The sequence below is a fragment of the Colobus angolensis genome, unplaced genomic scaffold (assembly GCF_000951035.1).
Source record: "Colobus angolensis palliatus isolate OR3802 unplaced genomic scaffold, Cang.pa_1.0 Scaffold317, whole genome shotgun sequence".
NCBI classification, from domain to species: domain Eukaryota; kingdom Metazoa; phylum Chordata; class Mammalia; order Primates; family Cercopithecidae; genus Colobus; species Colobus angolensis.
Genome location: NW_012116455.1, coordinates 869,189 through 885,102, shown reverse-complemented (window position 1 = coordinate 885,102; position 15,914 = coordinate 869,189). Strand labels below are relative to the sequence as shown.

Below are 15,914 nucleotides of genomic sequence, written 5' to 3'. Positions count from 1 at the left end.
CTTTGTGTTCATCAACAGTGTGGACTTTGTCATGTGCTTTCTCCATTTAATTTCCACAATACGCCATGAGATGTAGGAGATGGTTGCCTTTCTCTTACATTTTCTTTTCTGAATTTGGTCAGCATTTGTCATTTTCTTCTTTTCTATTCTGAGTATTTAAATTTCTGACTTGAGTAATTTTTCACATGGCAGCTTTGTAAAGGCATTCCCTGGCATCTTGTAGTTATTTTGAAATGACTTATTTTTCTGGACCAGCTGCAGCAGAGATTCAGTATGGACTGGGGTGAGAGGTTTGGGAGTCTTACTAGGCTTCTTAATTCACCAGTGCTTTCTTTCAATAATAGAGAGTAGTGCTGTTTCTTTACTAGATGGTAGCTCCTTTTCATGTTGGGTAGTGGTAGTGGCATGATTTCTGGTTTTGCAGTTCTCTTTTGTTTCTATAGGACCGTGAATTTCCATCACTTGCTTTCTCTTTCGTTTTACCGCAAACTTGTCAAAGGATGTCTCCCCACTTCTAACTTGTCTCTCTCTCCTGCCAGAAGCAAAGCCTTCCCAAATTCCGGGCTGCATGTGTTTTCATACCTTCCCTTCTGTTCAGTTTCTTAGTAGCCACTTCTCTGATCCACCAGGTCTCAGACCTATCCTCATCGTCTTGCCGCTTGGAATGTGACCCTCTTTTGCGGATAAATTTTATCTCTGACCTTTCCGGAACCCCCCTGCCCTCTCCTCTGCATAGTCTTTGCCTGACTGTCTACTCTAGTGTGGGCTTTGGAGCTGGCTCAGCTGGTTTTGGGGGTTCATTTCTCTTACTTCCATAAGTTGAAGTGTGTAGTATTTTCTGATTCCTAGTGTGGTAGGCATGGATTGGGGCGGCTTTGTTCTCCTTGTTGATCTGTATAGTTTTTGTAGGATAGGTGGAAAAGTTGGAATTTGGGCAGCTGGCATTGTTTTACAGGAAACTGCTTTTTGACTTTTTTAATGTTTTACTTTAAAATTCTTTATAAAAATATCTTGTTCGTATTCTTCAAGAACTCTTTCTTGTTCTCTGCTTATTGTTTTAATTGTACTCTGTTCTCATTTCAAGGACATACTGTCTTCTCTGGGGACATTTATTATGGCTTTTTAGTATGTATTCCAGGGAGGATATTTATTATATCTTTTTAAAAAATATTTTTCTTCCCACTGCATTTTTACTTCTCCTCCTTTTTTTTTTAAAAAAAAACCACATATATATATTTGTTTATTTATTCATTGAAATTTGCAGATGAAATTGTATTTATCATGTACAACATGATTTCTTGAAGCACATGTACATTGTGGAATCGTTAAATCTAGTTAATGAACATACATCACTTCATATGGTTATACATTTGTGGTGAGAACACTTAACATCCACCCTCCTAGTATTTCTCAAGAATACAATATGTCATCATTAGCTATAGTCACCATGGTACCTCTTTTTCTAAAAAAGAAAACTTGTTTGGGGGTCTCTTGTTCTCATCGATAGTTTCCCCAACCGTCTGGTATTCCCTGGCTGTCTGATCACATGTGCTGATGAAGTGTCACAAAACTGATGGCTGCTCTGGCATGGGCAGGTGCATGGGCCCTGGGGCCTTATTCCTGGTTAGCGAGTCAGCTTTTACGTGGAAGGCACCTTCCCTGATCCATATTTGACATCTTGTCACTGGGCAGCCCATTTTCTCCTGAGACCAATCCTCTAGTATTTTCCCTGGGAGAGGTGAGAATGGAGTTCATCTGGTTGCTCAAACTGAAAAGGCAGGGTGAGTCAAGGGCTCATGGCCCTCCTGCTCCTTGGGGTGCACATCTTCTCTCAGTTCCCCCCTTTGCAGTACTCTGTGCTTATAAGTCCTAAGCTCTTCGGGGATTGAGAGGGTCTCTAGACTCCTAATGAGCCCTTGGCTAGGCACCTGTGTTTTGTTTCCATGGCTCTTCTTAATCTGTCATTATCCCTCCAGCTACTTTGCATTTTCCAAAAGGTTATTGAACTTTTTCATCCGCCATTGCCTCATATATCTTTTTTAAAATTCCTTTAACTGTCACTTGGTGGTTTCAAGTGAGAGAAGAAATAGATACATGTGATCATATTTTTAAGTTATAATTGATTATATTAAATAGCAACACTTAACACTCAGTTCTGTACTGATCTAGATAATTTCAGCTTATTTTCCTAACGTTTACTAGAACAAAATAAAGTCACACTCTTTTCCAGAAAGATAATTATATTTCTCAGTCAATCCAACTGCCTAAAATAATTTTACTTTTTTTAGACAGTCCAACTGCCAGGAAAAATCCCCAGTTGTATTAAACTTTGGAATTTTCTCTTTGATGAATGGGTATGGGTCTGCTCTGTGGTAAATGATTCTCCTGGTAGGACAGAGATGCGTGTCGAGGCTTGTGATGGCAGAGTGAAGATACGGAGCATGATTACTAAGAATGTAAGTGGATAGGAAAGACTGGTAATTAACGTGGCCCCAGTCAGAATTAAATAAAAAACAGGGTTGCTTTATCTTGAATGCCAGGGTTTTTTTTAAAAAAGCATGTTTGGAAGTTGAGACTCACATGCAGTATGAAGCTACATATGTTGATCATGTTTGACACTTCTCAGCTCTATTTTTTTCTGCTTGTTGATAGAGTGCCTCATTGAAAGCCACCTGCTGATTTAATTAGCAAATGCCAATTAGAATTACAGCTGGTTAGATCTGGGTACAAGTGTGAAGCAATTGATCTCTTGAGAATGAAAATGTTTTGCTTTCATACTCTCTAGGGAAAACATACTTATAGCGGATTTCACAAATGTTGTGAAAATACATTATTTGGTAACGTGCTACTAAAGATGCTTCCCTATTGAATCATTTGTCTTACCTATCTGTGGTTGCTAGTCTTGGCTGGTCCTAACTTTTCTTAATCACTTGATTCATGATCTTGGCAGATCACTCCACCTCATTGAGCCTGTGTTCTCATCTGTAAAATGGTCCTATTAATGCCTGCTTTAGTCTTTTACACAGTTGAAACAATCAGACACGATAATAGTTGTGAAACTGATCTGACAGCATGAAGTACTATTCAAGATGACACTATTGTCTTCACTGTTATTGTTATTACCACAATTATTATTTGCTAGCCTATCTCTCCACTCTTCTAGAGACACAGTTTTATACTGAAAAGAGCACACTGGCCTTAGAATCAGAAGATCCCGCCTCTTCTAGTGAGAATTACAGAGTCCCTTAATTTCTGCCTGAGCAGAAAGTTTTCCCTTTCAAAAGTAGGATTAGTTATACCAGGATTGTGGTGAGGATCATGATGAAGATGCTTGCTGAGATCTGTAAAGAATATTGTAAATCCAAGGGATTATTCTTGTGATTCTTCATTCTCTCATAGATTTGCTGAGGTCAATATTAAAAGTGTGTTTGGAATAAAAAAGTATAGATTTTATTAGATGATCTTAATGTCAGTGAGTTGTGCTGAGGAATAGTTGGGAATGAATGAATGAGCAATGAATGGAGGAATCCAGCAGAGATTCACAAACCATCTAGGGATGAACGAAAGGGCTTTAAGCCATGCTTTCCCCTTGGAAAAGTAAACACATGGGATCCCCATGTAGAACCCACATTCTTCAGTGTCAGTGGGATGGGAAATGAAATAACCTTCATCCAGACTTAGCCCATTTAGAATATAGGCTGTTCTCTTGTCCACTCTAGTTATTGTTTTGAATAGCATTAATCTGTTTTTCCTTGGTGTCTAACATTTCTCTCTTTGTGTTTTATGTTGTTAGAAAATCATATGTACTTATTTGAAGGTAAAGATTATTCTAAAGAGCCCAGTAAGGAAGACAGAAAATCATTTGAACAACTGATAAACCTTCAGAAAACCCTTTTGGAGAAAACTAGTCAAGAGGGCCGATCACTCCGAAATAAAGGCAGTGTAAGAACTGTTAATTTATTTAAAAGTTGTTCTTCCAAACTCTCATTCTAAAAAAACAAAACAAACAAAAAAATGATGCTGGCGTCATTTTGTTCTCTTAGGATGATTTGTCAAGAAATAAGTATGTGTTTGTTGAAATGTTAATATAATAACTATACCCTAGTATAAAAACTATGTCAGAAAGTCAGCATAAAAAACATTACAAAGGAGAGAATATATTGTACGATTTAATGCAGGGGAAAGCAGCCTTGTCCATCTAAGTCACCCCTAAAGGCATCCCTATATTATACCAAAATACCATATCCTGCTGTTGGTAATGATGACCCTATGGCAATAAGAGGACGGCAATCATAAATGATACATGTAGTGTTCACAGTGTTTGGCAGTTAATATGTGTTCATTAAATGCTAGCTATCACTAAGATAATCATGATGTTGAAATATAGTCTTTAAAAACTATATAATACATTGCAGAAAGATTTCCATTAAAAATGAGTGAAGTGGCATCCTGCAGGGTATGCTTTTAGTCAAGGAAAAAAGTTACTTTTCTGAAGTACCTTATTCCTAATGAAATGAATCAAAATGACTGTTTCAACCATGCCAATGCTATGGCTGAGTTTACAGCATGGTATCCTGACCACTGTGCCTGTGAAGTGTGTAGTATGAACAGTGCCTCCAAGTGCTTTGCCTCCAGTTCCCACCATGCAGGGTGGGTGGCGATGCGGTGTTCTGTGGAATATTAAGCATGTTGCTAATGTACAGTGTGCGTTAGAGATAATGAAACTTGGGGAGGAATCTTCTTGACCCTGGTGATGGATCTTGTTCCTCCTCTAGGTTCTCATCCCAGGCCTTGTGGAGGGATCTAACAAAAGGAAGCAGGTTCTGAGTCCAGAAGAGCTGGAGGACAGACAGAAGAAAAGACAAGAAGCTGCTGCCAAGAGAAGGAGACTGATAGAGGAGAAGAAGAGGCAAAAGGAAGAGGCTGAACATAAGAAAAAGTATGTCTGCGTTAACCAAGCTGGGGACCACAGTTGAAGGAGTCACTATTGTATAGTGAGACTACAGCTGAACATCACTTTAAAAATACAGAAAATGTCTTTTAAGCTGATTCCTATTGGTAACAGAATACTTTTAAAAAACATTTCCTCTATGTAAGTGAAAAGTCTCAGTGCGTAAGGCAGGGAAGATGCATTCCATTGAAACCAGAAATTTTTTTTTTTGAGATGGGTTCTTGCTCTGTCACCCAGGCTGGAGTACAGTGGTACAGTCACAGCTCATTGCAGCCTCAACTTCCCATGCTCAGTGATCTCCCCACTATAACCTCCCTAGTAGCAGAGAACACAGGTGTGTGCCACCATGCCTGGCTAATTTTTTTTTATTATTTGTAGAGACAGAGTTTCACTGTGTTGCCCAGGCTGGTCTCAAGATCCTGGGCCCAACCTGTCTTACTGCCTTGATCTCCAAAGTGCTGGGATTATAGGCATGAGCTACTATGCCTGGCCAAAACCAGAAAATTTTAAGATTTTATTGTAGCTGTCTGACAACGAGTAGTTTACTTGAACAGTCTCTTTTAGTCATGTTCTTAAAAACAGGAACATTCAGTGAGTGCTCATTATTGAACTGTAGTCGGGAAGCAGTTAGCCTAATCAGTAAGACTTGTTTATTTACAAATAAGTAGAAAACTTAAGAGTGAGTTTCTAATTGCATTTCTACTTGGCAGATATTGTTTGTGAACAGCAGTATAAAATGTGCTCCAAGGGAAATTGTGATTGTCTGGGTTAATTTCCTTTTCTTTCTGGCCTGCTAAAGGATGGCCTGGTGGGAATCCAACCATTACCAGTCCTTCTGCCTGCCCTCTGAGGAGAGCGAGCCAGAGGACCTTGAGAATGGGGAAGATGAGAGCTCTGCTGAGCTGGATTACCAAGACCCAGATGCTACCTCCCTCAAGTACGTTAGTGGTGATGTCACCCACCCTCAGGCTGGGGCCGAGGATGCTCTCATCGTGCACTGCGTAGGTACGAGAAGTGGTATGGGCTGAGGATGGGGGCCTCAATCCTTATGGTGCCAAGAGCTGGGGAGGATGGGGCAGAACCCTGACCCGGGGGTGGTGGTCCCAGTGTAGTATTGTGCAGTCAAAAAAGTTTGAATTTTAAAGTCAGGAGACATTCCAGAATCATTTCACTCTTGGCTCTCTCGTTTACCTGGTCTAGTTACCCAGTCTCTCAACTTCAACTTCCTTATCCATAGACTGGGACAGTATCTGCCTTATCCTCTGCACAAGGTTTTTAAGAGGGTGAAGTGAAGCAGCATTGACAAGACAAATCCTTTGAGAAAAAGCAAAACTTCAAGCTTGTTCCCTTGGTTGACTTTTGTGCTTTTTACTTCATCTACCTAAAACCGTTTCTTCCCAAATAACCACATCAAATGTTGTTCAAATGTCTGTTTCTCAGAGAGGTCTTGTGTGATTACCTCATATAAAACAGGCCCCATCCTCCCTCTGTTATTCTCTGTCCCTTCTCCCATATTTTCCTTTATCACACCTGTCCCACCTGACATATTACCTACATATTTGTTTATTTGACTGTTGCATTGCATTAAAAATACACTTCATGGAAGCAGGGGTTTTTTCTTGTTCGCTGCTGTGACTCTGGTGCCTAGAACAATGCCTTACATGTAATACATGCTACCCAACGTTTGTAGTGTGAATGAACGCCTATAAATGCTAAGATACTAAGCAGCTTTGTTAGTACCAGCTTGAATAAATCATTTAACCTTTCCTGTGTGCTGTTTTATAACCTTGCCTGTGTGCTGTTGTATAACCATTGCTTCTACTCTCTCTGTAATGTTCCATCTACTCTCTGTCCTTCCGCAGTCATCTCCCAGGAATCACAGATGCACCACAGAGATTTTGCTCATTGAGAACACTAATTTTTGAGATGCTTTCCTATTATAATGGCCCCAGCTATATCTTCCAGAAAGCATAAACATATTTGGGAAGTCCAACCTGTGATATTCCTAGGAGATAAGATATTTTGTTTCTTCCCTTTGAAAAATCATTCTTCCACAAGTCCCCTTTGTGTGCCTTTGTTGTTCTAAATTGGGGACTGGACTTTACCTCCTATAGATGAAATTCTTCTCTTTCTTCAATCAGATGACTCTGGCCACTGGGGCAGAGGTGGTTTATTTACAGCTCTGGAAAAACGATCTGCTGAGCCAAGAAAAATATATGAGCTGGCTGGGAAAATGAAAGGTAAGAAGCAAAGCAGAGGGAAAGGTTACGGGTGGAGTAAGAGAGGAGAGGACACCTAAGACTGTATCGTGAGGGTTACATAGCACTAGATAAGGAATCAGAATAACTGATTGGGAACTGAATTCTGTCATAAATTAGCTACTTGTTCTGTGACTTTAGTCATTCCCTTACCTTTTCTGTACCTGTTTCCTCATCTGTGATTTGTGAATAATACTTGTTCTGCCTACTTCATGGAACTGTAGTGAGCATAATGAATGTGTGTATTCTGAAAAATGTCCCTCCCTGCATACATGTTAAAATATTGGAATGGGCTGGACGCAGTGGCCCATGCCTGTAATCCCAGACTTTGGGAGGCTGAGGTAGGAGGATTGCTTGAGGCCAGGAGTTTGAGACCAGCTTGGGCAACATAGTGAGATCCTGTCTCTACCAAAAATTTAAAAATTGGCTGGATGTGGTGGTGCACGCCTGTAGTTGCAGCTTCTTGGGAGGCTGAGGTGGGAGGATCACTTGAGCCTAAGAGATTGAGGTTGCAGTGAGCTGTGATTGCACCACTGTACTACAGCCTGAGTGAGAGTGAGACCCTGTCTCATAAAAAAAGTATTGGAATAAAGATGAAGGAATATGTCATGGAAACATCAAAGATCTATGGGAAGCTGGGTGTGGTGGCTCACACCTGTAATCTCAGCCCTTTGGAAGGCTGGGATGAGGCAAGGAATTCAAAACCAGCCTCTCCAACATGGCAAAACCCTGTCTTTACAAGAAAAATACAGAATTAGCCAGGCGTGGTGGCACATGCCTGTAATCCCGGCTACTCAGGAGGAGGCTGAGGCAGAAGAATCACTTGAACCTGGGAGGTGGAGGTTGCAATGAGCTGAGATATGCCATTGCACTCCAACCTGGGTGAGCAAGACTGTCTCAAGAAAAAGACCTGTGGGAGAGAAGTCAGACATACCATTAAAATACTGACAAGAGCTTTGGTTTGGTGCTGAGGGGAATGAAGATGTTTTACGAGGTCAGCACAACCTGGGGTATAACACTCCCTGGAGACAGAAATAAAGCTGTTTGGTGCCAGGGGAACTTAGAAGCCTGAACAATATTGTCCCTTGGCATGGAGAAGGGAAAAAAGCACCTCCTTTTACATCCGGAAATAAAAAAATGGCAAGAGGAATAAAATTATTGTTGTGGTTATTTTCTGGAGATTGAAGGACCTTGTCTGATAGAGAAGGGCCCCCCAGATTCCTTAGAGATTGTTTTTTCCTATTTCTGCCCAGTTCTCTTTGGTGGAAAGGGATATAAGAACTTAGAATGACTACTTTTTCTAGTAAAACAAGTTACTGAAAGAAGGGTTTAATGTGTGTTGAAATAGTCAATCTAGATCTAGATGCTGATTGGGCAGTTGGCAAAGCAAAACCCAGGAAAGGTCAGACCTGGTGGTGCAGATTGAGGAGTCCTGTTTAGAGTCTGTGTTTGAAACCATGTGGGAGAGAGGGTGGAGAAATGAGAAGCAGAGAACAGACCTGGAAAACACCTCCACTTAGGACTTGAGACAAGAAGATGGAATTTCTGACAGAAGGAATTGTCAAAATTAGGGAACCTTGTGCAGTATTTTGAGGTACAAGGGAGGAAAGTATGTCAAGAAGGCAAAGAAGTTCATGGTGTCAGACACTGAAGTGAGGATGAATTGGGAAAAGGCCATGGATTTGACCCAAGGTTGCTCACCTTGGAGCACTTTGAGGAGAGTGGGAAGCTCGGACTTAAGGCCTGAGTGCTCAGTAAGGAAATGGAGATGGGAGTGTGCAGTTTTCTCTGAAGAAGGATTGAAGCAGGGTGCAGCAAAGTAGATGAGAATTCTGTAGACTAGAATTCCCAGGGAAGGCTTCATGGAGGTCCTGGGCCTGGAAAGGTGGGTCGAATTTGAGTAGGTGGAGTGAAATGGCAAGAGGGTTCCCAACTGCTCATTACCACACCTACTATTCCTCGTGTGTGGATATTGAAGGACCCCGGCAGTTACCCCGTTCCTTTGAGTGGAGGATGGCGTACAGGCCAGGTGGGCCAGAGTGGAGGGTTGAGGCAGAAGAATAGAGGAGAGTTTTGTTTTCACCAGAGGCTTGGGCCTGAAGACCTCATGATTTGTCCAGGGAGATGCCATTCTGAGCAGAACCTTATCTAACTGAATGGGTAGTGGCTGGTCGTTTTTGGGGGATTTGATCAAAAGGATGGCATAGCACAACCAGTATTTTAGAATGACTGAACAAAACGTTCAAACTGGTATCAACCTAACCAATAGACAGTGTCTGTAAAATAAAATGAACAAAGGTTTTTTGTTGTTTTGTTTTGTTTTTGTTTTTTTTGAGATGGAGTCTCACTGTCTGGAGTGCAGTGGCACGATCTTGGCTCACTGCAATTTCCACCTCCCAGGCTCAGGCGATCCTCCTACTTCAGCCTCCCAAGTAGCTTGTCCCACAGGCACACAACACCACACCTGGCCACTCTTGAATTTTTGGTAGAGACAAGGTTTTGCCATGTTGCCCAGGCTGGCCTCGAACTCCAGAGCTCAAGTGATCCACCTCCCTCAGCCTCCCCAAGTGCTAAAATTACACACATAAGCCACTGCACCCAGCCTGAGGTTTTTAAGGAGAAATGAGGAAGATTACATACTTTTTTTGAATCAGTTATCCTTGGCTACAAGGATTAGTAACAAGGGTGGCACCAGGCCGAGGTTGGGCAGGCAGTTGATGAGCAGATGTCTTTGCAGAATTATATTTTTATGTAATGTTGCCAAGGCCCTTGTGCAAGCTTGTGGCTTTTGTAAAATCTGTTGTGATAGTTCTTGTATTCAGGCATTCGTGCATTACAGCCTTCCCTGGCTGTATTTGTCAGAGTTTTATTTTTTGAGATAGGGTCTCACCCTGTCACCCAGGCTGGAGTGTATTGGCATGATCATAGCTCACCGCAGCCTTGAACTCCTTTGCTCAAGAGATCCTCCCGCCTCAGCCTCCTAAGTAGCTAAGACTACAGGTTCACAACACCAAACCTAACTAATTTTTTCTTATTTTTTGTAGAGACTGGGTCTTGTCTTGTTGCCCAGGTTAGTCTGGAACCCCTGGCTTCCAGCAGTCCTCCCACCTCAGCCTCCCAGAGCACTGGGATTATGGTCGTGAGTCACTGTGCCCAGCCATATTTGTTAGAGTTTTTAACACAAGTATCTCTATTTTGATTCTAACTGCTTTCACATCAGCTTATGTAAAGCCATAGAATTAAATTAGCGCATTTTTCTTCACTATCAGTTTTATTTGATTTGGATGGAGTAGGAAAATATACAAACAGATACAGATAAAGTAGAATGTAATAATTTGAATGATTTAAGACAAGCACAAAACTACCAAAGGAGTTTCAAGCTCATAATGCTCCCTCCCCAAAGCCCCCCAGCTACCTCTGGGTTTTGTATTCACTTTCTGATGTCTATAGGGGTACTTTGTTGTTAACGTTTGAGGAGCATTAAATTAGGAGATCATAAAAATTCAGGAGTGAAGCAGGTGAGTACCCAGCTAAGAGGTTGACTGAGGCCAGGAAAGTGAGAAAGGGCTATGTAGGAAGGTGGGTCCTGAAACTCAACTGAATTTGAAGAAGGCAAGATACAAGGAGGATTCATTCCTTAGTGAACTTGGTGTTCTTTATGTTTCTCCTTTCTGTTTTACCTCAGACTTGAGTTTGGGAGGTGTCCTTTTATTTCCTGTTGATGATAAAGAATCAAGAAACAAAGGGCAAGATTTGGTAAGTAAAACCCATCTCTTTTCAGAACTAAAAGTGGACTCACATCAACTTCTCTTGAAGTGTCCCCTGCCCCCATTGGCCTGTCTACTAGTCTACTAGTGTATTAGTTTGTTAGGGCTGCCATAATAAAAAGCCACAGACTAGGTAGCTTAAACAGCAGAAATGTATTTCCTCACAATTCTGGAGGCTGAAAGTCCAAGATCAAGGTGTCGGCAGGTTTGGTTTCTCCCAAGGATTCTCTCCTTGGCTTGCAGATGGCGGCTGTCTTGCTGTGCATGCACAGCCCTGGTGTCTGTGTGTCCAGATTTCCTTTCTTATAAGGATAGCACTCACAATGGATCAGGCTCCACCCTAAACCCTTGTTTTAACTTCACTGCCCCTTTAAAGATCCTGTCTCTAAATACAGTCAACATGAGGTACCACAGGTTAGGGCTTCAATGTATGAATTTGGTGGGGACACAGTTCAGCCCATAACAAGCAGATTGGGCTATAGCCTTCACTGCACTTCCCGTGTCCCCAGGCTTCCATCCATCCGTCCCCGGAGCACTGTCCAGACAGCAGACCCCAACTAAGTACAGGGTTTCTATTTGTGTTTTTATCCTCAGTACCCTACATAGTACTAGCTCGTAAGAAATGCTCCATAAACATTTACTGCATGAGTAAGAAGGCATGACTCAGAACTCTGAGGGTTTCATTTCTTATTATGTGAAAATTTCTGTGAAAGATTGTGTTTTCTAGTCAGCCATAATAAAGCAGGGGAGAGGAACTAATACATGTATCCCGTGCCCACCTCAGAATCCTTTTGCATCTTAGGCATCTTGGGATGCCTGTAGTGAGTTTGATTTACCGCACCTAACTGGCTTTCTCCAAGGCCTGAATTCACATTCAAATTTTAAGCCAGAATTAAGAAGAAATTTCAAAACCAGGCCAAAAGAGAGACTCATCCTCTTGAGGTTGCTGTCTGTGTGACTGTGTTAGGCTGTTTTTGCACTGTGATAAAAGAATTCCCCAAGACTGGGTAATTTATAAAGAAAAGAGATTTATTTGCTTATGGTTCTGATGCTGTACAGGAAGTGTGGTACTGACATCTGCTCCTTGTGGAGGCTTCAGGAAGCTCACAGTCATGGTTGAAGGCAAAGGGGGAGCTAGTGTATTACACATGGCAAGAGCAGATCAAGAGAGAGTGGGAGAAGGTGCCACACTGCTTTAAATAACTAGATCTCATGTGAACTACCAGAGCAGGAACTCATCACCAAGGGTATGGCACTAAGCCATCCATGAGGGATCCACCCTATGATCCAATACCTCCCACTTGGCCCCACCTCCAACACTGGGCATTACATCCCAACATGAGATTTGGAGGGGGACAAACATCCAGACTACACAGTGACTAACAGCAAAGTGGTTCCTGTAGAGTCATTCCTTCAGTAACTTCTAAAATGCTAAAAAAGGAGAAAAGTAAAGTGTCTGTGCATGAGAAACACAGAATCCAGTGATTCAGGACAACTGTTTACAGTGAGTAGAGCACCATGTCTATGATACCACTGTGATGATGTTATCGCGGAAGCTCCCTTGACACTCTCCAGCTCTGCCCACTTAGGTTAGGATGGTTGAGAGATACTTGGCATTTTGTCCTCATGGGAATTGTTCAAACAGAGATGGAATGACTGCTTGTCCTGGGGGTTGTGGAGCTGACTCAGGCATCAAAGGGCTGGGATACAGGAGCCTCTAAGATCTTTTCCATGCCTACAATTCAGAAAAATTCTTTTTTCTTTTTTTACCCTTGAGAACTTTTGGAAAGTATATGTTTTGGACTCATTCTCTGGTTTTAACATACTTTAAAAAGAAGAAGAAAAGCCTGTATAAAGTGACCACCAAGTGAGAATTATGATGGCATGTGAAGTCACACACACAGTTAGGACATTGCTGTTCAGACACAGCATCTGAAAGAGACAGAGCCAAGGCCCGGTGACCCATCAAGGGCTGTGCCGCCTCCATGGGCGGTCACTTGGTTGATGGTGTGGCTGTCTCATGTCGGGTTGGTCATCTGATGGAGGTTCTTTCCAGTTGGCCTTGATTGTGGCTCAGCATCGTGATCGCTCCAATGTCCTGTCTGGCATTAAGATGGCAGCACTAGAAGAGGGCCTGAAGAAGATATTTTTAGCAGCAAAGAAGAAGAAAGGTAAGCTCTTTCACCTGTGCTCAAGAGTAGATGAATTTGTTTCTAGGCATGTGATATGACTTTTGACAGGACTTTTCAAGACCCCACTTAATATGCATGGTAAAGGCAAACCACAGAAGTGATCACCCCACCATCTTGTAGTCATATAGCCGTCCTTTCCAAAACACTTTTAATGTTGGTTATCTCTGTAGGCCGTCTCCATTCCCTGGGTATTTTTATCATGATTTTACAGATGAGGAGGCAGAGGTCTAGGCATGAAGCAACTTGGTCATATGTGGTTGGTAAATGCTGTTTATTTAATCACAGTTCCCAGTAACAGACAGTTCTTCAACAAAAATTGAATTTAGTTTTGTTTCCAAACCTAGTGTGTCTCAGAGCTTATTGAATTGATTGGCTTGTTAGAGAATCTTTGCTTATTTTAATTTTGCCTCCACCAATCGTAATCTCTTTCCATTGTATGTATTTCTAGAACTTGTGGGTCCTTGTGTTCAACAGAATAATTTAATTTTTCTTGTTTCTTCCCGCAGAATATTTTTGACATTATAATTATGTGCTTTGAGTGAGATAGTCAATAATTATTTTCTCCCATGTATATTTTATACCCATCAATCAATTTTTGATGAGTGAAGACATCTGTTCTTCTCTTCATAATAGCAAGTGTTCATCTTCCACGTATTGGACATGCCACGAAAGGTTTTAACTGGTATGGTACTGAGCGACTTATTCGGAAACATCTGGCTGCAAGAGGCATCCCAACTTACATGTATCCTTTTGTGATCTTAATTGTGTGTTCTCCCAAACCAAGAGGGAAAATGTGTTCATTTTCTGGTGTCACTACTTAATCCAAGGCCAAGTTTCTTCTTGCTACAGTCTTTACTCTCCCCCTCTTCAGTGAGACACAGTAAGAAGCGCTTTCTAACTTGTGTATATCAAATATGTATACCCCACAAGATCAATACATCCAAGTGTTTCTGGATGCTAGCAGATAAATTAAAAGATACATGAAGGGGAGAATTAATTGAGCAATTGTTAATTTGGTAACATATTGAGTCACATGACTTCTCTAGAGATCCTTCAGGTCTGTGGAACAAGGCGTAATTCTAAGAACTTCACACTGTTCATTTTAATGAACAGTTAAGCAAACAAATAAGTGAACTATTTTATTCCTGAACTTTTTTGATGTATTAAAAGGCAGTATGACATTTATTTTAACCATGAATTCAAGATCTACTTTAGTTAGACTAGTGTTTTCTTCTAGTGACCTCCTTGCTATATAAGTTAGCATATTTTGAACTATTTTACTGAGTCCCAAAATTACTAGAGAAAGCAGAATTGACCCCCAAGTGCTATAATCACACAGAAACTCCATCTTTTTACTTAGATATTTGACTGAAATTCACTCAGTGATGGTCTTCAAGATATTTAAATCACTATAAAAACTTAGTAGAGAAGCCAGCTTTTATGTGCTTGCACAATTTGAACAGTATGTAAAGAGTTTTAGTACCCCGAAAACAATAGCAGCAATAAGTACTAACAATATTGAAAGTATTTATGATATCGTGAAAGAGAAAGCGTACTACTTCTAGAACAGTTATTTCAATGATTACTAGAGAACTAGTCGTTTTGGTAAAGTTAGTTTTAAAGTGATGACATGTATCTTCCTTGACCATCCTTATCAGATATTATTTTCCTAGAAGCAAGTCTGCCATCCTTCATTCACAGTCCTCATCTTCCTCCTCAAGACAGCTGGTGCCTTAACAATTGGCCCAGCCTCAGATCCTGTCTTTAGCAACCAGCTAATATTTACCCAGAGCTACTGCAATAGAATATTTCAAAATGGAATCAGGATCTGGTGGGCCTCAAAAATTGTCTCTTTTCTGAGTTTCAATGTGGTTCTCCTGGATGTTTTGCTCTGTTTTGGCACCTGTAATATAGGGAAACACAACTTTTTTGGGAAAGCCCTTTGACCCCAGCTTGCTAGTTGCATAATAATAAATTACCTATTCCTAATGGTTTTATTGCTTTCTTTCCCCCTATATCTAGTTTTCTTCTCCTCTACCAGAATGATTACTTTATAGAGGGAAAGGCTGTATGGATTAAGGAGACATGAAAGGTCACAGAACAGAGTGGTTCTGGGAGCAGGAAGCACCTTCAGCCAGTTCATGCCTTCAAAAAGAAAGGACCCAGGAAGAGAGACTGAGAAGTGAGATTCTTTATCCAGACAAATAGTGTACCTCCTTCTCCTTTTTGCACTGCACAACATCAAGATCTGGAAAAAATACATCGATCTAGAGCTTGTCAAATGTGACTTCAGAAAAACCATAGGATCTTTTTTCTCCTAGCCACCAAATCCAATTCAGCTTCAAGGAATAAGGGAATTGTGAAAAGGGTGCAATCCCATCACAGCATGACTGATGATACTGGGGAGGGTAGGAGACCAAGAACCAACAGAGAAGGAGTCATGGAGGGAAGACTCTAAATCCTGGCTTTTCACACTTGGGTGTGTCTCAGTCTTGGCTGAGTATCCTCACCCAGCATCATTTCTGCTGACTTGAGGCCATCAATACCTAGAGTGCTATGGAGACCTCATGAGAAGTCTCAGTCCTGGGCTTTGATGTGGGGAACCCTGGCTGTTGGACTCAAGCCAGGACCATGGTCTTCTAAGGAAGGTGGTACCTGCATTTTCCTGTTCTGACTCTCTTCTCACATATTCACCCTTCAGTAATATAGCATCAGGCTGAAGACCTATTTCATTGAAAATTCAGCA

The 15,914-nt window shown here is 41.3% G+C and overlaps 1 protein-coding gene across 7 annotated transcripts in view; it reads left to right on the top strand.

The window, feature by feature from the left end:
• Window positions 1-15,159, top strand: part of CHD1L (chromodomain helicase DNA binding protein 1-like) — a 54,252-nt gene extending 39,093 nt beyond the window's left edge. For 6 of the 7 annotated variants that reach the window (XM_011951261.1, XM_011951259.1, XM_011951258.1 and 3 more), the window contains 8 exons: window positions 3,794-3,942; window positions 4,776-4,939; window positions 5,751-5,956; window positions 7,093-7,191; window positions 10,895-10,965; window positions 13,033-13,147; window positions 13,802-13,910; window positions 14,827-15,157. In XM_011951261.1, the coding sequence (XP_011806651.1) occupies window positions 3,794-3,942; window positions 4,776-4,939; window positions 5,751-5,956; window positions 7,093-7,191; window positions 10,895-10,965; window positions 13,033-13,147; window positions 13,802-13,910; window positions 14,827-14,905 (992 nt within the window). In that variant the 3' untranslated portion in view covers window positions 14,906-15,157. Of the gene's footprint in view, window positions 1-3,793; window positions 3,943-4,775; window positions 4,940-5,750; window positions 5,957-7,092; window positions 7,192-10,894; window positions 10,966-13,032; window positions 13,148-13,801; window positions 13,911-14,826 lie in introns of all 7 variants that reach the window. The other variant, XM_011951256.1, reaches the window with a different exon arrangement.
• The last annotated feature ends 755 nt before the right edge of the window (window positions 15,160-15,914 follow it).